Source organism: Arachis hypogaea, chromosome 19 (genome assembly GCF_003086295.3).
Source record: "Arachis hypogaea cultivar Tifrunner chromosome 19, arahy.Tifrunner.gnm2.J5K5, whole genome shotgun sequence".
Classification (NCBI taxonomy): Eukaryota; Viridiplantae; Streptophyta; class Magnoliopsida; order Fabales; family Fabaceae; genus Arachis; species Arachis hypogaea.
The window spans coordinates 113410657-113434432 of NC_092054.1; the positions used below are offsets into that span (position 1 = coordinate 113410657).

Consider the following 23776-nt stretch of genomic DNA (forward strand, 5'->3'; position numbering starts at 1 on the left):
TATCCTTATATGTTATATCTTAAAAAAAATAAAATTAGTATGTCCATATGTTAAGTATTATATCATATCTTGTATCTATGTGAGACTGTGAGTGTCTGTATTTCTTAGTTAGATAATATTCGATTAATATCCAATTTAGATTATAAAAAAATGCTACTTCTAGAGAAGAATGTTCTGTCCACGTTACCATCTATCCAAACACATTAGAATATAGCTTTATATGTCTCTAAGTCAGTCTAACTACCTCTAAATCTTTTTTTTACTTTACTCTATATAGTTCTTCCTTGTTTCTTTGAACATTACTGTTGAGAGAAAAAAAAAATGTTAGAATCTGTGGTGGAGTTCATAACTGAAGCAGCTTCAAGCACTTGTTTCATCTTCTGTTTCTGCAATTTGATCTTCATACTCATTATCCTTGTGGACTTGAAGCCAAGCCTCATAAGTTTTGATCAACAAAAAATTGATCAACTCCATCATCATATTCATCATCACCCCATCAACACAGGTACACAAGGAACAACAACTTCCAAGTTTCTACTCAGCAAAAACAAACCAACTCAACAAGATGAACCTGAAAATGCAGAAGAGAAGAAAACAGAATCTGAAGGTAATAATGATGATGGTTTTGGTAATATGGAAGAGGAAGAAGAGGTTGAAGGGAAGGATGATGAGCTGAGGAGAAAGGTGGAAGAGTTTATAGAGAGAGTTAACAAAGGTTGGAAAGCTGAATATTTTAGCACATAAATAATAATAATAATGTTTATTTGTTGTGGGAAATTTTCATTATTAATTAGGCCTAATTAAGGTTGGAGTATCATGAGAAATCTTATAGTATTACACTATTACTTACTAGTTTGTTCTTTAGTTTTTTTAAACATTTTTAATTAGAATGCTTATGTTATTTTATTTTATTGTATCATTATTAAAGGAAATTAAGATTTTAGAGGAAATTAAGTTGTTTAGGAGTGCCTTGAAGGTTTCTGTTGAACAAAAAATGAAGCCAATCGTGATGAAAATATTATGACTACATTTTATTTATGTGTTTGTTTTTAATGAAGAACTTGACTACTTGTCTACTTCAGATTCAGCACAGAAAAGGTAGCAAAAAAGAAAGGGAAAAAAAAACATATAAATAGCATATATGTTGTGGAGATTCAATTGTTATATATAAGTTTTAGCTTTCTTTTCTGGTTTCTCATAAAGATTGAGTAGTAGTTCCAAGACATTATTTAACTTTTTTCTTCAAACTTTATGAGTAGTCTAGAAAGGTTGTTGCATACTAATTGAAATGGTTAATTAATTTTACTATTTTTTTTTTAAAAAAGTTAAGCATCTTAAATTTACATCCATACTTAATATATTATATATACATACAATATAATTTATTAATTTACATCCATTCTTAAATTTATTAATATAGAAGAAAAGTGTTAGAATTATAGGACAGTTTTGCTCCTATAATAAATTCCTAAAAGAACAAATGATATCAGTATTTCACATGCACTTGTCCTGGTTGGAAATTGGCACCCAAGTTGTTACATATAATATATAATCCCTCTATTTTGTTTGCTGTTTTGAGGTTATCTGACAAGGAAAATCTGAATGAATGTGGTGGTCCAATGAAAAATTGATATTTTCAGATTTGTGTATGACTATCCATTTTTGTTAAATCAAAGGAAGAGATTTCTGGATACTAAAATACTGTGAAACTGCTGCATAACTACATAGGATAAGACCAAAAAACAAAAATCAAAATAAATAAGAAAAAAAAAAGGAAATTTTGATGTCCTTGCCAGAATAAAAATACATTTTGATACTCCATAAGGATAAATAATGTACACAAGACGGAATATACTCTGCTGATTGTTGCATGTCTAAAATAAGAAAAAATAAAAACAAAAATAAAAGATGAGGATATATATATGTATGTGTGTGTGTTAGTTGGAGTGCTAACGTTAAGCAAAATCTCAATCAGGTATAGTGGTTGGTAATTTGGTATAATATTGATTGGTAGGTAAGTGAAAACTTGCAATGTCTGCATCATCATTCATCAGTCCCTCTTGCATTTTTTTTCTCATTGACAAAAGAGTAAAATGACAATTAAATTATCAAAAATTTTGATTTTAGACTAATTAGCCCTATAAAAAAAAAAAAAGTATTAATTAGGTCTTCCACGTTAGTAAATAATGGACATATATGTCTTTTTATCAATGAATAGTGCAAATCGAAATGAAATTACCTATGTATTTCCTTATCTATAGTGGTGGACCATATAAACATGAAAACGATATAATTTTAGACAGTGGAACATTTATTATCTTTCATTTATTATCTTTTGAGTTACTGTTCTCTATTTATTACGAATTCTACCAAAATAGGTAAAGTTTCACACCAAAAATTATGTATATAACGATATTTCATAAATAAACCTGTCACAGTGGTTAATAATACATATAAACACCACCATTAAACTTTACGTGATGAATTGATAGAAGAACATCACAGTGTCCACTGTTTGCTATTATAAAGGACCAAATTAATACTTTATTTTTTTTTTCAAGAACTAATTAATCCAATGTCAAAATATTTAAGAACCTAATTGTCACTTTATTCTCAATAAAATTATCATATCTTCCTTCTCCTTTCACTTTAGTACTTCATTCTCTGAAAAAAAGAAACAATAAATAAAAAATAAAATAAAACATTAAGAAACTTCCAAAAGAAAGTTAAGCCTAAAAGGCTGATAAGCCATTTTCTTCTTTCACAACAAATAGTATTGTGAAGTTACAAGAGTTCTGAAACACACATCCAATCACATCTTTTAACATCTAATTGCTACAAACAATGAGGCAAGTAAACATCAGAGATACATTATCAGGAGAGCACATACACATGACAAAAACCCTAATAAAACAGTTTCCTAACTGAACAACCTAGTAATCAAAAGAGTAAACTTTTTGAGTCAAAACCATTTGTGACACTCATCTGACTCATCGAGGTTCTGTATTTGCAAGTTAAATTGTCAGCGTCAGTCAAGCATGAGTGAGTTTGATTCTGCAGAATGCTAACCAATCCGCACTGAGCGATATGTTTTAGCATGGGACCTCCGCATTCGGATGGCTTGGGTTAGACTCCTTTTCGGGCAAAGGTTCTATATTGTCAGCAGATGAGTTCCGAGAGTCTGGAGCATTGTTAAAGGAAACAATGTTCTCTCCATGTCCATGAAATGCAGTAGGTGTCATAATAGGCTTCACTCCACCAAAACTGACTCGTATTTCCTCGTTAGAGACAACGGGAGTAACGTGTGATGGGGTGATGGTTGATATATGTTCCACCCTAGGCTTCTTTGATTTATGCTCGAGCTGGTGACCAGGAAGAAAACTGCCCACAACAACCTGATGCAGAAGATTAGTGAGAGAAAGTGTCAAGTTGCTCCTAATAAATTCAACAGTTCCAAACTAGTCAATTTTTTACGAATTTATTATGCCAAGTAGCATAATATTATCTCATTCTTTAAGTTATGAAACATCAGATTAGCAAGTACATAAAGATCTTGAATGAACATCCTTTTCGCAGCATGAGGTTTACCTGAACAGGGCCTGCAGCTATCAGCAAACCAGCGAGTCCTCCTCCCATTACTCGACCATCTGGACCTGCTAAAGAGACACTCATCCCGCCAGATCTGCTTCTTGTAACTCCATTCTCAGTAGGCATAAAGGAACCGGACAAGGAAAGAATCTCAAATCGCCCCTTTAAAAGAATCAAATAAGTGTGAGCTTATTTACACATGACACCAACTGTCAAGCTACAGACTTAAGGGTAAAGAAGGAAGATGACTGAGGCGCCAATTAACAATGCATCGAATCTCTGATTTAAAAAATTGGAGAATATATCACTCTCTATGTACTTCTTCAAAAGTATTCAGATGGAAATTATGAATATATGGAAACAGGGAAGAAAGGTCAAACCTAGGATATGAGGAAAAGAAACTTAGTCATAAATCATAATCCCGTCTACTATTTTCGTTTATGTGATACAAGTTTAATATAGCATCCAATTGGTAATGTCCAAAATCTATGAGGGTACATGCTTTTTGGCCACATACCCAGCAACATACCCAGTATGGGTGCGTACTGGATACGGGAACGCTTTTGGGCACTATTAGGTGTGCACCTCACAAAATACCATTTTTGTTTTACACAAAAAGATGTTTTGGATAGAGGCATAGAGCTGGGTATGGTTCTTTTTTCTATTTAGTTCAAAATTACATAATTTTGAGTAAATTTTATCTATTTTTTAATTATTTTTATTCCAAAACTAGTTAGATATGCATTTTAAGACATCAAGTTGACTATTTAGACTATTTAAATATTTATTTTTTAATTTAAGATTAATTATTTAGATTATTTTAACGTTAAATTTGACATAAAAACATACTTTATTAGTTGAAAATCACTATTTACTGACATACTCGTACTCTTTTTTTAGAACTTTCGTATCATGTACAGGATACAAGTACCGTACCCGTATTCATGAAACTTAGGCTACCACACAAAGTACTGGAAGAGAAGCTGAATTACAAAAAAAAAAAAAAAAAAAAGAAAAGAAAAGATATTTCCACAGGCCCGACATAAAATCCAACATATTTCTCCACAAGAAAGCATCGATTGCAAATTATTTTAAAATTCAAAGAATGTACAGTATATCAGTATATGCATACATTTATCATTTATTCTCAATAACACTTACCATTCCTTTCTTTGTAAAGACGGTAAAAATTAAGCACATATATGAAGCTTTGAATTTTGGAGTGCATTTGAAAACTCATGAAGGATATCTAACAAGTAAAAGATACAACAGCAGACATACATGGCTGAATATTATTCATAACCAAATTCATTACCAGTACCTCTTCTGTGATTGATTAAATGTTATTTAAACATCTTTTCATTGTTTAAGACAACACAAACACATTTTCTTTTGGTGCTGATGATTGATGAAACAGGATTGCACTAACCTCATATGTTAAAGTACCCCCAGAAGATGTTGGTTGTCGAAGTGTAACATTTGAAATCGTGCCATTTGCAGAGAGAACACATATACCTCGTGATCCTTGTTGAGAAAAAGACATAATTTTCATAGTAACATCCTGAGACAGGCCATAGCAACATCACCAAAAAAAAAAAAAAAAGAAAAAAACACTACATGCAAACAATTATAACATAACCACCAAGCATCAGGGTTGCCCAAACAAAATCATAATTTGTTCCACTTATTTTTCTTTCAACAGTCCAGCCAATCCAGTAAGTTATCATCTCTATAATTAATGTTAACGAAAAAAATAATGTGATCAAAGGGAGCATCCAGGTAAAAGACAAGAGCAAGATAATCTTTCTAATTGAAAACTTTCTCTATAAAATTTGTGGCATTCAGGTTTCAAAGAAAATGAATGGCTGTGTTCTGTATATGGCATTCATGCACAAATCAATAAGAGTGAAACGATAAATTAACTAGTAACTGCCCTTCAGTATATAGAATTCAAGGGAGTTGAATAGAATACCTCGCCAGCATTTACAGTAAGTACATGTGGTGTAAAATTGGCACCAACTGAGTATTGGATTCCCTCACCTACAAAATGGCATATATGGTAAGATGACAGAGTCTGTAGAGAAACTTGTTATCTAATCTAATTCAAATAATAATAATCCTAATTTTGCATGTATTATTAACTTTGCTTCACTAATCAAGTAAAAAAAAAAGAACCTAATCTACTATGTGGTACTTAGGGCATTCTAAACGTATGCTTAGCAACAATGTAGTAGATATCATAGCTATACACAAGCTACTATAGATGTACTCATGCTTTCGCTAAAATTTGTTAAATATTCAACTTTTCTATACTTAATGGCACTATGTACCTCCTTAAGAATGTACAAAGACAAAGAAGAAAACCTCATAAACATAATTAATGAACCGAGATTGACTACAAGTTCAGGTACAGCATTGTCACAGTCAATATAGGAATTGCTAACATGGGAGACAAAGAAGGCACAAAACCGCAGGTAGAAAGGGAAGAGAATAAGGGTCTATTTTGCTTCTTTCACTATTTTTATTTTCTATATTTTTCAGTTTTAGAATTTCATGAAGTAAACAAAGAAAATAGTGAAACCAAGAAAACCTTGTTCCCCAATTTCATCTTCTATTCTTACTATTTTCTTCACCAAAAGTGATTTGAAATATCGGATATGACGGCGCCATAACGGTATGGCGTGGCGGAATTTGGCCTCACCGCCATACAGAGGCTTTTCACGACAGGTGAAAAGGCGGCCGCAATTGCGGTGGCGCCAAGGCGGAACGCCATGAAAATGGCGTTAATGGCAGGTTTTTTCGGACTTTTAAAAAAATGTGAGGGCAGTTGGGTAAATTAGGAAACCCTAAGTGATACATGTAACGCTAATCAGCCTCTGTTATTCAAAAACTTCTCTTCCTCTCTTATTCACGTAAAAAACGTCTCTCCATCTCTGTTCTCTCTTCTCTGTGCTTCCCGTTGCCGCCGATCTTCGCCACTGCCCGTCGCCGTTCACCGCCACCACGTCGTTGCCGCTGGTTGTCACCGCCCGTCGCCCCTGGTTGTCGCCGCCGCTCATCACCACAGTTCCCTCTTTTTCTGGTTCGTAGTTACATACATTCTTTTTTTTTCCGTTCAGTTCACTGTCTCCTTCTCTTCCCTCATAAACCTCTCTTTCTCCAATTTTTTTTCCATTCAGTTCAGTTCACTATGTCAACTTCCAGACCAGCCCTTGATTCTAATGATACTGAATCAGATGATGATGAGGGGGCAGAGGGACACGATAATAATCGTGTTAATTTGGATGAAGTTGATGAGAGCTAGAATTTAGATGGTTTATTTCATCATTTGTTAGTTTAAAGACATGATGAGACAATGACTTTGGTCTTTCTTTTAAGTTTTTAGTTTTTATGTTCTATGTCTTATGTTTATTTGCTAAATTTGCTATTATATTTGCTGCATTAATTGGATGTCTTATAACTAGAAAAATGATTATATAGATTATATTTTATAGTTTATTATATTTGCAATTTTTCTGCATGTTTTTGTACATATATATGCATTTTTTTAGGTAATCCACCATTTCTCGCAACGCCATCCACCATTATTTTATGGTGGATTTTTGGCTCACAGCCATGAGCCGCCATCCGCAATAAAAAACTATGCACCAAACATAGGAATTGTAAATAGAAATCATTGAGACCCTAATGGATTAAGAAATTATTTCTTCCCCTTCATTTTGATATTTAAGATCCTCCAAAATTGAAGATACCTTAAATCCTAGCTCTAATTTATAAAGCCTCCCCAACCTATAGGTAATAGTTATGCAAGAAGCCTCACCCTCTCCTCCATCCAAACATGCCTTGTGTTCTTCCATGCACTTAACAAGATATTTCACTACATTAAATTGATATACAAATAAAACATTATCATTCTAAAGCCACTTTTAACATCCTGCAAGTATACACTCAATTGATTGAAAACTTTCCTGACTAAAATTCCAATAATGCAACCCATTTTTTTTTACTCATGCCAATTCAATTGACTAGAAGCATACTAAGTCACATAGGTTATGTACTATACTCAATCAGTTGAACATGCAGTAGTTTATTTAGGTCTAATTGTTTGCATGGCTAGGTTATGACATGTTTTTTCGTCCATGATAAAGGAAAATAAAGAGTACCATATGCTATCTGAAACAACAACAAAAAAATTTTCACTTTTCAACCACAAAAACAAAATATCCTCATCCATCTCACCACTTATATTTGTAGTTTCTAGATCTGAAAAGGAATCTAAGGGTCCACTCCTATCCCCCACCCTACCACCCAAGATAAACTCTATTATTACTGAAAATCAATTCCAAGAAACAAACTAGCAACTATTAACTACTAAAAACACAGATCACAAAAGGTAACTCCCAAACTCCAAACGATTACCTCCAAACTAATTAGATCTCAAAGGGTTGAAAACAAATTATGATATTCCTCAAAAAATGAGGTAAATGACAAGAGCCACTTCAGGTAAGAAAAATGCACTCATTTATTACTTTCATATACTCAATTCTCAACCACTACAAATGTAACAGTATAAAAGCCAAACTAAAAATTAAAGAACACAATAAGTAACCAATCTTAAGACATAAAAGATCCTTTAAACTCAAAGGTCAAAATTCAAAACAAGATCAAACTAAGTAAGAGCTATATATAATTTTACCTGGTCCTGGTCCTGGACTTTCAAAGTCAAACTTATATGATGACTTCTTGATGGACTCAACAGGCTTCCCTCTACCCCTTTTCCAGGCTGAGAACTCTCCCGTCAACGGAATTGATGCCGATATCGGCATCGGCGACAGCGCCCCTGCTGCTGCCACCGCCGTTGGCTTCCCATCCGGTCCATACTTCCTAGGCCTTCCTCTCTTCTTCTTCCCATCGGTCCCCGTTGCTGGCACCGGCGTGGAGGCACCGGAAAAATCTAAGGTCTCAACTCTGGGCGCCACGTGGAAGCTCTCTGGGGCACTAGCATCACCTACCACTGCATGCCCAGCACCAAAATTCTCTTTTTCTTCCATTTTTATGCTAATCAAAGGAAAACTAAGACACCCCAAAAGCTTAAAAACTTGCTTAAACCCTCAACATTGAAGATTCAAGCGTTTTCAAGCTCAAAACATATAAAAAATCAGGAAAAATAATTGTTCTTTAAGGGAAAGAAATGTCAAACTTCGGTAACAGTAATAGATTCGAATGCGAGGAAAAATTTACAATCTGAAGGGAAACTTCAGAAACGTAATCTTTTGTTGAAAAGGTGATGACCCAGAAGAGAAATTGGAGGCGCTTGAGCTTGGGGTTCCGAGAAAATCGCGATGATGTGAGCTCAAATCCTCACCATTGCAGAGAAAATCGAAAGCTTCGAGATTAACAGAATTTTATGAAAAAAAATTGTACAATTACAGAGAAAAATACAGACTCTGGCGCACAAATTCTCCAGAGTTGATACACGAATTTTAGGGTTTTGCAGGAAAAGGTGGAGTAAATAAATAAAGTAGAAAGGGGAAAAATTGGAAAAATTAAATAAATGTTTAAAATAAAGTAATTAAATATTGTAAATTTAATTATTAATTAATATTTTAATTGTTAAATTCAAAGTATAGATTTTGGTTAAGAAATTGTTTCACGTCCGTCTTGGAAATTTAATAAAGTTGATTTAATAAATGGCTGTGAATGCGGATGCTTAATTTGAATAGCATTAAAAAAATATGTAATATTTTTGAAAAGGAAAGAAAATGCCTTTTTTATATAAAACTAGCATTTATTTAATTAAAGGTATTTCTTTAAAGAAAAATTTCAAAGCTGTAAAGCTAGGGTTGGAGCCACTGCATTACCTCAACTACTGACAATTTCTTTGTCTTTTCAGTTTCAAAAGTTGACCAAGCAACTCAAATGGATGAATTTATACACAAATAATAATGTAGTAATTTGGAATACCCTCTTTGGTTTTGTGATTCTAATGTATTTGCCACTGTAAGCGCTGAAGCGCATGCTCTCTCCTCTCTTTTGCTTTTTTAATTTCCTCCCTCATTCTCTTGATACATGTTCTATCCTTTTTCACTTTATCTTCCTCATTCACAGCTTCTGTTGACCAAAAGCTCCAAACCTACTTTTTCCAATTTATAAGAATAATAATTAATAATTAATAATCAATATAATTAAAAATGGGCGCAATTCATGCTTACCAGAAAATTTGTTGAGACTCGGTAAGCCATGATGCCTGCCCCTATATTTAGGTGCTCTATTCTCCCTTTATGTAAAGTAACTGATATTATGGTAAAAATCAGCTACTTGCTCCAAATTTTGTATTATTTGGTGAGCTGAATTGTACACATCATATATACAATCTTGATTTGGAAAAGAAAATTATAAACAAAGACATGGTCAAAGCTCGAAACAGTGTCCCGCATGTTCTTGCTTTCATAATCCATTTAAGAATGCAAAATCCAAACACTATTTTCCATATATTATCAGAAGACGATGATTAAAAAAAATTCAGATGAGACTGCATAATCTCATATTAGTTGGTTTCACAACCTAGTTCTACGTCCACATCTTGTATACACACAATCAGGAAGCCAATTACAATTGACTCATGATTAATGATTTTAGAATAGATGATGAAACAAGACAACCAAAGAATCATTGTACAACAAAACCAAGACGTCTTTCTTCAAAGGAATATTCAATGTCACGGACCAATTCACCACCTCCAAAAGCAGGAGCTGGAGTCATGACCATCTTCATTGGAACTGAAACAGTGGAAGGTGTAGAAGGGACGGGAATTGGCATTGCCTTTGGTGTTCTATTCTCATCATCCACCACAATAGCAGCTGTCTTTGAGGGAGTAGAGAATGGCATATTGTTAAGTGAAATTGTTTTCTGCAACTTCTCACTCTGTATATTCAATTCATCCTTGGCATTTGCCATATTCGTATTTGATGATACTTTCGAAGTGATAGGCGAAAAAGGCAGTCGAGCAAGAGGTGGTGGTTCTATGTCATGAGTGCTCCCGGCACCAAATGAATACTTTTTTACAGGAACACCAGCAATATCTAGTCCTCTTCTAGCTACATAAACATGGGGAGAACAAAGAATATTAAAATAATAGTTCTAAATGCATATGTTTGTTCAACTTATGGAAGACAAAAACACCAACATGAAAGTTACATGTGTTGACTTGTCTTCTATGTTAATTAAAATAATGCACAAACCATTATTTGGTTCCACAAACAGTCTTAACTCTTACCAGGATAAAGGAAAACAGTAGAATTTAAAGAAATACCTGATGATAAACATGAAACACCATCATCCAAGTAATTCTGCTCAACTTGGCGTGCTTTATCAGTCTTTCTTGCAACACGAGAATTAGCTTTTGAATCAGGTTTTGGAGTTTGAATCATTGCTCCTCCGAGGGAAACTCTTCGACTAGCTGCCCCACCAGTTGACATCCTAGGTCCCTTCTTTACACTCTGGGGCTTCGAAGGGCTCGGTTTTGACCCATATAGTGCCTCCTGTTCCGCTATCATTTGTCCCTGAAGTTTCTTCAGATCCTGAAATAGAAAAATAAATTTAGATGTTTTGAAGAAATAACAAAGTATATATTTATTGTATATGGTTTTGAGTAAGATGCCCATACCCGCTGCTTGCGGCGTTCTTGCTCTTTCTTTTCCCGTAATATGTTGTACTCTTCCAGCATGGAGAGCAGGTGAATCTAGAAAGCAACACAAAAGCAGGAATCATTTTGCAGCAAATTTATTTGAGCAACCAAACCAAATATTCTTATAAAAAAATGGTAATGATAAAGTAGAAAGAGAACTTACACCATCATAGGTGAACTGAATGCCTTTTTCCTTTTCCCATGCTAAAGTTTTTGAAGTCAATGCATCTACCATTGCTATTTGCAAGAAAGAGAAGTTAGATTTTAGAACAGGCACAATAATCTTTTACGCAGGAAGCAGATGAGAATGTTTAGCAGAGAAATGTTGAATGATGAATGTGGTGGAATAAGAAAGGAAAAACAATATCATTAGACCCATAATTTAAACCAGTACTGTTAATTTTGGTATGCAGAATATTGATATCGGCTCATTTTGGCAGTGGCACCTCTCCGTACAAAAATTATGTCAAATTCACACAGAATTACGTAATGTAGTCCACTGAATCTATTTCAAGTGCAGGTTCCTTTTTCCAATTTTAAGCTTGTTGCTTTATATCGCTTAGTGATAATATAGTTACAAATCACCACAAATAAAGATACCATAAAGATCTATAAAATACCTGGGATTTTATTAACCAAGGCACGTGCTTTCTCAGCTCGCTTGAGTGTAAGATGAGCACCTCTCCCAGCATTGTATCGATTGTCATCCTGGAATATTAACAAAATGTCGTAAGCATGAACTGAAAAAAAAGTTGAAATGGAATAGTGGCAGGATGATGCAGGCAACTAACCCTGTTGTATTCCTCAAGCCAAGACTCCTCATCACAGGCTCCCAACCATTTCTCAACCTTTTCAAGTATTTCTTTTCGGCTTAAAGCTTCCTCTTTAACTTGAGCAATCTGAACCTCAATTTGTTCAAGCACACAAGCAGGGTCCACAGTTCCTGCAAAGAGACAGGCTTTATAAGTTTCCAAAGGAAATAGTATTTACATTTGTGTCCAGAAATTCCTTAGGATAAAGTAGTACTTACCGGACTCTATAGCTTCAACAGCATATTCAACAGCACTATCTATTTCTGGAACCAGATGAGTCTTTCGACATATCTCCTCTAGTTCTGTTCTCTTCTTCAAAACAAGCTCTTTCATTTTGCTTGATTTTAACTCTTCTAATCTTGATACTTCTGCTTCAACCTGCATGAAAATTATTACTTCGCCATGAACTCAACACATAGCCAAAACATGTAGCTTTACAAATATTTTAGTCAAGTAACTTATAACTCACACATTTGATGAAGTCCACAGACAAGGTGTTAGCTTCAGTTATTTCATGTTCTGAAGCAGCTATGTTACATGTAACATTCTGAAACATCTGTTGCTCTTCAATAGGTGTATCCATCAAGTTCCAGAGCTCCAACATTGATGTTGCAAGATCTTGGAGCTGTCAAATCAAAGCAACTTTGACTATCAACCAGAAAGGAAAGAACACAAAATTCAATTGACAAAGTGACAGAATAAGTCTTTACCTTCTGCATTCTCTGCAATTTTACTTCGCGTAGTTCTTGTATAGCAACAGCCAATCGTTGGATGGTATCATTACTTACACTGTTAGATCCTTCTGATTCGCCTAAGCTGGGATGGATTTCATTGATTGTCTGCTTAAAGTCTAGACCAAGCACTGAGCATAGAGAGTTCAACGTATACAGGTGCTCCTGGACCTTTTTGAGGCGACTACTCTGCATTCAAAAGAAGATACAAGCATCATTAGCTTTATAGTAATACAGTATCTAGAGAAGATGCTGTAAGTTGATCAAACGGTAAAATATGAACTAAAGCAAACATTACCTTTTCAATCTGAAGTGCCTGCAGCTGTTTGTGCAGATCTTCAAGTTTTCTCAAGGACAAATCAGTTTCATCTACAACAGCTGGAATATATTCTCTTGGTCCATAAATCTCCATTGAGATAACTTGAATTTGCTCGTGAACTTCTATAAATTGATTTCTACGCTCAGACTTCCTTTTACGCATCTCCTCCAACTGTGGCAGAATTCTTGCATGCTCTTCCTTTAAACTTCCAGCATTTTGATCAGACTAGAAAACAACAGAGATAAAAATCATATTATTAGTCTTAACCAATATATCACTATATCAGATAAGAGAGGATGCAAATTTCTTTTAAATGCTAATTTACCACTTTCAATTACGGTCAGATAAATCATGTCATTATGCACAGTTTCACTCAGAATCTCTTTGGCAAAGCCATCAGTCAAAACACAGCGATGCACTAAAACGACAATAAGAAAATTAGCAATTCATAAAACATCTCTAACCTGCCTAGTATGGACTGGTCGCTCCCCCATTGCTGAACAAATGGCCGCAAGTTCCGCCTCGCAATCAGCAATTGCCTGCCTTAATTGAGCTCTATTACGATTGGCATGATCAACCTTCCTTCTATATACTTCTAGGCACTCTTGTTCAAGCTCAAAAAGCATTCTATCTCTCTCAGTCTCATTCTCCCCGACTTCATCCCATATTATCTGGTAATTAAATAAGGAAACCCATGAGATTTTCTTCAAAGTCTCTCTGTATATTCTTCAATTCATCTGCTGGTTGGGGAGGATACCCCAGAAAAGATAACTGCAGAAAGCATGAATGAATGTTTTTACCTGAAGTTCATACAAGAGGGACCCACAAGTTGTTTCAGCTTGCAAAAGGGGATCACTTTGAGGTTGAGACATTTTGGAACACTTCTACCTGCCAAAACACACTCTCATAAGTCATAAATACTTGCAAAAGTTTAAGACACAAATCCGCGTTGTAAATTTGACTGCGAATTAATGGGTCACATTGACAGATATGGAAATCAAGTAAATACTTGCAGCAACAGGAAAGCAATTTCTAATTTTTACAAATAAATAACAGTTTTTTTCTCAAAGGAAAAGAAATGCTTTCAACTAACCGATCCTAACTGTAGAAAGGAAATTAGTATCAATTTTGACTGAGGTCCAAATGCAATAACTGTAGTCGCTAAGAGGTAGCCATCATTCCCGTACAAAAACAAGTAATTCGGAACCCTAAACCCACACCGATTAATACAATGATGGTTCCGAGGGAGCAAAACAGCTCAACACTAAGGAAGAAAAAAAAAATACTCCACTACCAACACTGCAGCAAAAATGGCAGATCCCTAGAACTTAAATTTCTGAATCCCACCGTATCAAATGTAGAAACGAACACCAGTAAATAAATCAAAAACAGATAATTGAATCCCGAAACTTTAATTTCAAACTTATTTTAAGAATAGAAAGGAAGAGGGGAAAAAACGCGACCGGGTTTGTTCTATTAATCTGATTCAGAGAAACGCTAATATCGATCTGAGCTGGAGAGAAACATGAAACTAGCTACATTTTTCAAAACCAAAATCGAACGTGTCCGAATTTTTTTTATTTTTACTTTATTTTAACATCTGAGGCATTTCGATCTCGCAGTGTTAGGGGTTTTTTTTTTTTTTTGGCTACTTCCACTTCCCCCTACCCTCCGAAACAGAACAGAATCTCAAATGTGAAATAAGTGAAAATCAGTGAATGGAGTGAGTGGAAACTAACCTGAACAACAACAAGAAGAACACAAGTCAAAAATGATTTGACTGAATTTTTTCGTGATTCGATTTTTCTTTTGTCCAAGAGGAAGAGGGAAAACGATTGGATATTTTGAGAGAGAGAGAGAGAGAGAGAGAGAGAGAGAGAGAGAGTCTTTTGTTGAAGTAAGGGTTTTTGATTTGAAGTTTGAATTTGATGAGAGCAGGAAGGGGGGAGGGAAAGTAGCCGTTATGATTTGGAGGGGACCGTTGACGAGCGCTTTTGGATCCATTTTGATTTCCATTTATTTATTGCTCTCTGTCTGTTATGTTACCTGCTTTGTCCAAAGTCCAAACAATTCCAAAGTAGAAAGATTTTAAAAAAAATAAGTAGAAAAATAATAAAATAATAAAATGAAGACTTAATCACCATAGATCTTGTAATTTTTATTGTTTGTGAATATTATTATCTTAATTTAAAAATAATTAAATATTTATCTTTTTACTTTATAACATCCTCATTCTAGATAAATTTATCCGAAATATTTAACTACATGGGTAAAAATTTATTAATTTAATTTTTTATAAAATTTAATTTTAATTTATTCATTAAAAAATAAAAATTTTCAAAAAAAAAATCTAATTCTAAGACGGGCTTGTTGTGTTGAGTTATGAGTCATGACTTTGTATGATTATAAAGAGAGATATATTAATGAAAAGAATTTGAATTTGAAATTCAAAAGGGTCCTGAATGTGAATTTTTGGATAGGAGATAGAGAGTGCTTAGTGCTTACATTTCGATTTCATTGCATTTATTCATTGTGTTTTAGTAAAGTAACGATGTTAAAGTGTTAAATACAATTACTATTCAAATATATATATATATATATATATATATATATATATATATATATATAAAACAGATTAAAATTCTATATAAAGAATATAAATTTTTTTTATAGTTAATTTTTTTATTATTTTATTAATATTTAAAATGTGAGTCCTAATTTTTTTAATCTCTCTTTCATTCCATAAAAGAAAGATATGTAAACTTACATCTTTATAGTAAAGTATCGTTTTTGTTCCTAACGTTTGAGGTAAGTCGTATTTGTATCTCTAACGTTTAAATCGTCTTATTTGTATCCCTAACGTTTGTAAAAGTGATTCAATGTTTTTCTGCCGTCAATTATACATCATGAGCTTTAGTTTGAGTTTTGAAAATCTCTTTTTGAAGTTAGAATACAAATGTCTGAGACAGAACCAATGATCTACTCCAAAAAATAGCTCATTAAAAGTTGAAATTAATTCCTACAACATTTACATAATTCACTTTTCTAGGGACATAATTGAACCTAAACACAAATAGTGGGTACAATATTGAAATCAAACACATTCAAGTGAGACCAAATTTAGAATGAATACATCAAAGTAAGAATAATTGAAAAATATAATCTGATTTATTAGTATAATTGACGGCAGGATAACATTAACTCACTTTTATAAACGTTAGGGATACAAATAGGACGATTTAAATGTTAGGAACACAAATAGGACTTACCCCAAACGTTAGGGATAAAAACGATGCTTTACTCTATTTTTTAAAAAGTGTTACTTAACAATAAAAAAGTGTTATTTTAATTTTAGCAACACTTTTTGAAAACACCACTACTATGTTTTTTTTTTTTTTTTTTTTTGGTGAAGGATGAGGGTCAAAAACCCCAAAACAAGAAAACAAAACCAAACAGCAACAAAACTAAGTACCCCTCATTCTGAGGGTGCCAAAGCTATCTAGAATTAAAGTATATCTAATCTCAGGGGGAGGGTGGTCGAACACTTGCATTCCATACGGGAGCTCTTGCCCTTTTTTCGCTAGTAGATCTACGACATGGTTAGCTTCACGCAAGGTGTGCACCCATTTGACAATCTGGATTCGGCTGGAAAGGGTATTTATGTCATTGACTAGGGATCTACAGCGGTGGAGAATGCTGCACCCATCATTAATCAAGTTGATAGTCGCTAGCGAGTCAAATTCAACCATCAGCTTCTACACTTCACTTTCAATAGTGATTTGGAGCCCCCTAATTATGCCCCACAATTTGACATGCCTGATGGAGCATCTCCCCAAATCGGAGGTGAAAGCTTTACAGAAACAACCCATGTGATCACACAGGATTCTCCCACACGCACCATTATTGCTACTACCGAAGAAGGAGCCATCCACATTGAGTTTCATGAAGTTTTCATGAAGGAGAAACTATTTAATCAATTTACTTGAATCAGAGCTATTATTTTTTTAAACCAACTTGTTTGACGCCAATTTCATGAGCTCACGAGCCTGAGCTTTGATGGAAGCTATTGCCGTGGAGGGATGAGTGAAAGTGCCTTCAAACACTAGTTTATTTCTGCAATACCAGAGGAAAGCAATAGTCAACCCAAAAATCAGAGACCAATCATCTGCATAAGTTAGATTCGTGATGATCTAATACCTGATGTTTAGGCTAGTGAAGTCCATGTAATTGATAGGAGGAGCAATAAGTTTCCAAATCAGTCTTGCATAGTGGCAATCCCGTAAACATGCAACACATTTTTCTCATGCCACCCACACCTGACACACTTCGCATCCGTAGTAAGACGTCTTCTCATCCTCTCAGCATTTATTAGAATCGCCTCATTTGCCACAAGCCAAATGAAGGTCCAAATCCTCTAGTCCCTTCCAATTCCACATGAGCTTAAACAGTCGGTCAGGAGGAGAGTAGCTCTCTTCTAGTGCTAGGTAAGCTATCTTGAGAGTAAAGGTTCCGTCTGTCAAAGGATTCCAAGCGATCTGACTCAAGCCTTTCCACGGGAAGGGAGGGGCCATTGCCAGGATTTCTTTTTCACAATCTTCTCTGGTAGCCATTTGTTCAGCTTTCCATCATCCCAGCCACCTAAAACCAAGAGGGAATTATTTAGAGAGGACTCATAATTAAGAGTATTCGCTACCTGAGTTGAGAAAGGTCTTAGTGGTCTAAACTATGGAACCCAATTGTTGTCCCAAAAATTTATGTGATTGCCATTGCCAATGCACCAAATAGAGTTCTTTTCAACATCCTTCCAAGTTTCACATATTCTCTTCCACAAATTGGAGTAATTACTTCTCCGTCTAATGGTAGGGGATGTCATTGCCGCACTTGTACTTCGATCTAAGTACTCTAACCCAGAGATAGTCTTTCTTTTCCACAAGACCCCACCCAATCTTCATCATGTAGGAATGGTTTAGCTCCTTTGCATGATGGATTCCCAGACCTCCTGACACTTTTGGGTCTTTGACTCCTCTCCAATTTAGGAGGTAGATCTTCTTTGAACTATCTGTGTCTCCTCAAAGAAAGTTTCTACATTTACGATCAACCGTTTCACAGGTAGAGTTAGGTAAAAGAGCAGTCTGTATAGTATAGCTAGGAATAGAAGAAATGACAGATTTCACCAGAGTAGATCTCCTTGCCAGGGACAGAGAAGAGGCTTTTCAGCTGTTCAACCAACCATTCAGCTTGATAATGATATTTTTGTATGCATCTTTGGTCACCCTAGAATGAAGCAAAGGAACCCCCAAATACTTGCCCAGATAAGTTGTTCTTGAGAATTATAGCGCTTCAAAAATATCCTCCCTAACTGTGTTTCCTACATTTTTGGAGAAAAGAATCCTTGCCTTCTCATTGCTAATCTTCTACCCTAAGCTATTGCAGAAGGCTTCTAGGATTTTATTTATCACTTCCGCCTACTCCAAGCTAGCCTCTGCAAAAAGGATCAAATCATTGGCAAAACAGAGGTGAGAAAGATTAGGGTCATCTCTGCTTAGCCGAATAGGTTTCCAATACCCACGGTCTATTGCAGCGTAGATCAGCTGAGAAAGTCTCTCCATACATAGAACAAAGATATAAGGAGATAAAGGGTCCCCTTGACGGATACCTCTTGTGGGAGTAAACTCCTCAAGAGACTCCCCATTCTAGAGTACCCGCATTCTGGCTATCGTAATACAAGTGCATATCAACTCGATGAAGCGAGTGAGGAACCCTATATCAAGCAAGGTATCCTTGATAAAGACCATTTTAAACGGTCATAAGCTTTCTCGAGGTCAAGTTTAATAGTCATCCAGCCCTTGTTACCCTTTTTGTTATGCATAGAATTAATCATCTCCTGTGAAATAATAATATTGTCTGAGCTGTGCCTGATAGGCATGAAGCTGCATTGACCATTGAGTAGGCTTAACAAGCCCCTCCATCACTCTTCTAAGTCTCTTTGCAAGAATCTTAGTGATGAATTTATACGACACATTGCATAGGCTTATTGGCCTCATCTGCTTTAGGTTGACAGTGGATTTGACCTGTGGGTTCTGAAACATCTGATTCACCAATCTGCACGTCTAAACCCACAACCTCCCGGTTACTCTGGTAGAAAATAGCTTGAATGCCATCCCTTTCTAGCGCTTTGCGGGCGCCCATACTAAACACAGAATCGCTGACTTCCATAGGAGATATGATACTGTTGACCGAGTCAATATCAGCAGAACTAAGACTAGGGAAGGCCCTATGAAGAATGAAAGGGATATCAGGTAAGTCATCTGAATATAGTTTAGAATAAAAAGAGGTAGCCATTAACCCTAAACTATTTCTATCATGGACCCAATTCCCTTCACTGTCTTGAAGAGCTTCAATCTTGTTTTCACGCCTTCTGGAAAGCATGGTACCATAAAAGTATCTCATGTTGCAGTCCCTGAACTCTAGCTAGTTACACCTAGACTTCTGGAGCCATAACATTTCTTCATGAGATAAGATTTCCTCGTATTCTTTCCAAAGTCTACTATGAATTCTGATTACAAAATCATTGTTGCTAAGGTCTAGGCTCGATGCTATACCCTAAAGTCTTCTAAGGATTTTCTCCTTTCTCCTTTGAATATTGCCAAATACATTACATTTCCAATTCTTAAGGTAGCGTTTGTTTGCGAGACAGAGACCAAGAGACAGAGACAGATACCAAGAGACAGAGCCAGAAATAAGTATCAGTATTGTGTTTGTTGTAGAAGTGTACAAGACTGATTTATGTCTCAATATCTTGTTTGGTTTAAAATAAAAGTAGAGACTAAAAACTTAAAATTACAAAAATGCCTTTAATTTTAATTAACAACCCTAACCCCCAAATCCAATTTCATTTTTCCCAGCAAGCAACCCTAACCCCCTTTATCCTCTCCTCTACCCTTCTCCTCTCTTTTTCCGGTGAAGGAATCCTCTAGTCTTACTGGTATGCAAAATTGTTACTCAGGTTGTGAATTATTGTTCGAAATTGATTCCCTGGCGATGGCACCAAAAACGGATGCACAGAACCATGGTCTAAATATATCTTCACAACTTCGCATAACTAACCAGCAAGTGCACTAGGTCGTCCAAGTAATACCTTACGTGAGTAAGGGTTGAATCCCACGGAGATTGTTGGTATGAAGCAAGCTATGGTCACCTTGTAAATCTCAGTCAGGCGGATATAAAATAGTAATGGGGTTTTCGAAAATTATATAATAAAAGAAGGATAGAAATAATTATGTAAATCAGTGGTGAGAATTTCAGATAAGCGTATGGAGATGCATTCGTTCCTCTGAACCTCTGCTTTCCTGCTGTCTTCATCCAATCAGTCTTACTTCTTTCTATGGCTGGCTTTATGCAAGGGCATCACCGTTGTCAATGGCTACATCCCCTCCTCTTATGAAAATGGTCCAAATGCTCTGTCACAGCACGGCTAATCATCTGAGGTTCCCGATCATGCTGGAATAGGATTCACCCTCCTTTTGCGTCTGTCACTACGCCCAGCAATCGCGAGTTTGAAGCTCGTCACAGTCATTCAATCCCAGAATCCTACTCGGAATACCACAGACAAGGTTTAGACTTTCCGGATTCTCATGAATGCCGCCATCAATCTAGCTTACACCACGAAGATTCTGATTAAGAGATCTAAGAGATACTCATTCAATCTAAGGTAGAACGGAAGTGGTTGTCAGGCACGCGTTCATAGGGAATGATGATGATTGTCACGTTCATCATATTCAGGTTGAAGTGCGAATGAATATCTTAGAAGCGAAATAAGATGAATTGAATAGAAAACAGTAGTACTTTGCATTAATCTTTGAGGAACAGCAGAGCTCCACACCTTAATCTATGGAGTGTAGAAACTCTACCGTTGAAAATACATAAGTGAAAGGTCCAGGCATGGCCGAATGGCCAGCCCCTTTGATCTAAGAACCAGGCGTCCAAAGATCTAAAAATGATCAAAAGATGTCTAATACAATAGTAAAAAGTCCTATTTATAATAAACTAGCTACTAGGATTTACAGAAGTAAGTAATTGATGCATAAATCCACTTCCGGGGCCCACTTGGTGTGTGCTTGGGCTGAGCTTGAAGTCTACACGTGGAGAGGTCATTCTTGGAGTTGAACGCCAGCTTTTGTACCAGTTTGGGCATTGAACTCCATTTTGCAACTTGTTTCTGGCGCTGGACACCAGAATTGGGCAGAGAGCTGGCGTTGAATGCCAGTTTGCGTCGTCTAAACTTGGGCAAAGTATGGACTATTATATATTGTTGGAAATCCCTGGATGTCTACTTTCCAACGCAATTGGAAGCGCACCATTTTAAGTTCTGTAACTCCAGAAAATCCATTTTGAGTGCAGGGAGGTCAGAATCCAACAGCATCAGCAGTCCTTCTTCAACCTCTGAATCTGATTTTTGCTCAAGTCCCTCAATTTCAGCCAGAAAATACCTGAAATCACAGAAAAACACACAAACTCATAGTAAAATCCAGAAATGTGAATTTAACATAAAAACTAATGAAAACATCCCTAAAAGTAACTAGATTCTACTAAAAACATACTAAAAACAATGCCAAAAAGCGTATAAATTATCCGCTCATCACTTACCCACCGCCGGTAGCACCTCCAAGGGTCCGAACGACGACGGCGCATCTCCAATTCTCCATCGGTTCACGTTCGTGGTGCTAGTTGCTCCCCAAGGTTTGTGATTTTGTTGCCGTTTGCGCGCCCGTGTTTTGCATCGCCACCGTCTCGGAGCTGTGTCTCTGGTCTTCGTTCTTTCTCTCTCAACGGACCTGGTATCTTTTGTCAATTCATCTTATTTACTTGTTAATTTTGTGAAGTTCAAAGTTGATAATTTCGTACAACACTTTTGAATCCCTCATTTTCTGATTTGTGAATCCCTCATTTCTGATTTGGCCTCATATGGATGAAAATATGTAAATCCCTCATTTTCTGATTTGATATTTGCCCTGGTTTGCTTAAAATTGCTTATTTGTGCTTCATCAATTGTTGAAAATTTTTGAAGTTCTGATAGCCAAGTTCTAATTTGCCCTCATTTACTTTATATTTCTGATTTCTATGTCATCTTTTTTTTAAGATTTGTGAATTTGTGATTGCTGATTGTTGATTTCATCATTTGTTAATTTTATAATTTTTTTTACCTTATTTGTGATTGTTAATTGCTGATTTGTGAATTTGTGATTGTTAATTTTATAAATTTATTTATGATAATTACTATATAGAAAAACAAAGAAGATGACTTGAAAACTATTTATCATAATTATGTTCTTATTATCACTCTTTTTCATTATCAGAATTAGTGCACACTGGTGTGTTATCTTGAATTGGAAATGTATTCTCTCAAACTGATTTGTCTGATTAACAAGATTAAGTATGATCCGGTGGTGTATTACTATTTGTTGATCGTTGTTTTGACTAGCTATTCAATTTGAAATCTGTAAGAAAATTTGTTTTGATTAGCTATTAAATAATTTATTTGGACTAGTTGATTGAATCTTGTGTTGTGTAACTACTTTTAATCGCTGTTTTAACTAGCTATTCAATCTGAAATCTGTAAAAAAATTTGTTTTGATTAGCTATTAAATAATTTTATTTGGACTAATTGATTGAATCTTGTGTTGTGTTACTATTTCTTGATCGCTGTTTTGATTTTTGCTTACTCTTAAATGTATAGCAGCCTGGTTAACAATTGCTTCTATAAGTAGAAGATCTACAAGTGGTTCCTATGACAGCGGCAATGTAACACACGAACGGTTTTGTTAGTGTGGTTTAAGAGCTCCGTTGCAAGTCTCAAATAGCATTGCCAACCCGGGTAGAAAGTATTATGCCTGTCCTGTAAGACGATGTGGATAGTTTAGATGGGCAGGTCCTAGTATTCAACATTCTGAAGTTGGAGATGATTGCTCTTGTCAACTGAATTCCAATTTAAAGTCGATCGAACGAGTTGAAAATCTGCATACTGATGTTTTGTTTCTGAAATTGTTAGCATTCCTTCAACTTGTTGTTTCTGTAGTCTGTATTGCCTTGGTCATAGTATTGTTGTTTAAGTTGTAGTTTGACCTTTGGATTGAAACAGGCATGCGACAAATTGTGTAATTTTTTTTAAAAAATAAAATGAATACATGTTTCAGTATGTGTATAAACTTATTTTTAGTCAAATTTGCACGTATGATGCATTTTATTATTGAAGAAAGTTGTTTTATGTTGTGATAATATTGCAACCTGTGAGTAATTTAATTTAAGTAATTTACTCGAAAGGGATCAAAAGATATTTAAGCATAAATGGGTTGGGTTTAGACACGATTCATGTCAAGTGAATTTACCTTATAGCATGTTTTGAAAGGAATGGGTACGTGCCATTCTTCTCAATTTGTAACTTAGTATATATTATTTCAAAATTTGTAACTAGTTGCTATTACAAATAAAAGGTTGCTATTACAATGTTTCCCTTCACAACAAGTCTTACAAATTAAAATGGTGCTATTACAACACTACTTAATCGATTATAATGTTCGTTACTCTGCTCCAACACAAATTAAGCTATTTCTACTCTATACGACTTGTTCGCCACTCTTCA

General features: G+C 35.2%; 2 protein-coding genes across 3 annotated transcripts; both read right to left on the reverse strand.

The window, feature by feature from the left end:
• Positions 1 to 2726: 2726 nt before the first annotated feature.
• Positions 2727 to 9920, reverse strand: LOC112779994 (AT-hook motif nuclear-localized protein 6). Its single transcript, XM_025824339.3, has 6 exons — positions 9801 to 9920; positions 8285 to 9721; positions 5561 to 5628; positions 5018 to 5149; positions 3589 to 3750; positions 2727 to 3395 (listed from the first exon to the last, which is right to left on the reverse strand). The coding sequence occupies exons 2-6, from the start codon at positions 8637 to 8639 to the stop codon at positions 3093 to 3095; spliced, it is 1020 nt and encodes a 339-aa protein (XP_025680124.1). The 5' UTR covers positions 8640 to 9721; positions 9801 to 9920; the 3' UTR covers positions 2727 to 3092.
• A 125-nt stretch (positions 9921 to 10045) lies between these two features.
• LOC112779993 (65-kDa microtubule-associated protein 3) lies at positions 10046 to 15073 on the reverse strand. Of its 2 annotated transcripts, none has more exons than XM_025824337.3 (13): positions 14877 to 15073; positions 13938 to 14025; positions 13602 to 13808; positions 13117 to 13362; positions 12798 to 13007; positions 12557 to 12712; positions 12306 to 12465; positions 12067 to 12218; positions 11896 to 11983; positions 11439 to 11512; positions 11255 to 11329; positions 10901 to 11168; positions 10046 to 10685 (listed from the first exon to the last, which is right to left on the reverse strand). In XM_025824337.3, the coding sequence occupies exons 2-13, from the start codon at positions 14007 to 14009 to the stop codon at positions 10258 to 10260; spliced, it is 2136 nt and encodes a 711-aa protein (XP_025680122.1). In that variant the 5' UTR covers positions 14010 to 14025; positions 14877 to 15073; the 3' UTR covers positions 10046 to 10257. The 2 variants fall into 2 exon arrangements, with proteins under 2 accessions (XP_025680122.1, XP_025680123.1); XM_025824338.3 differs by lacking the exon at positions 14877 to 15073 and adding an exon at positions 14231 to 14810.
• Positions 15074 to 23776: the final 8703 nt, after the last annotated feature.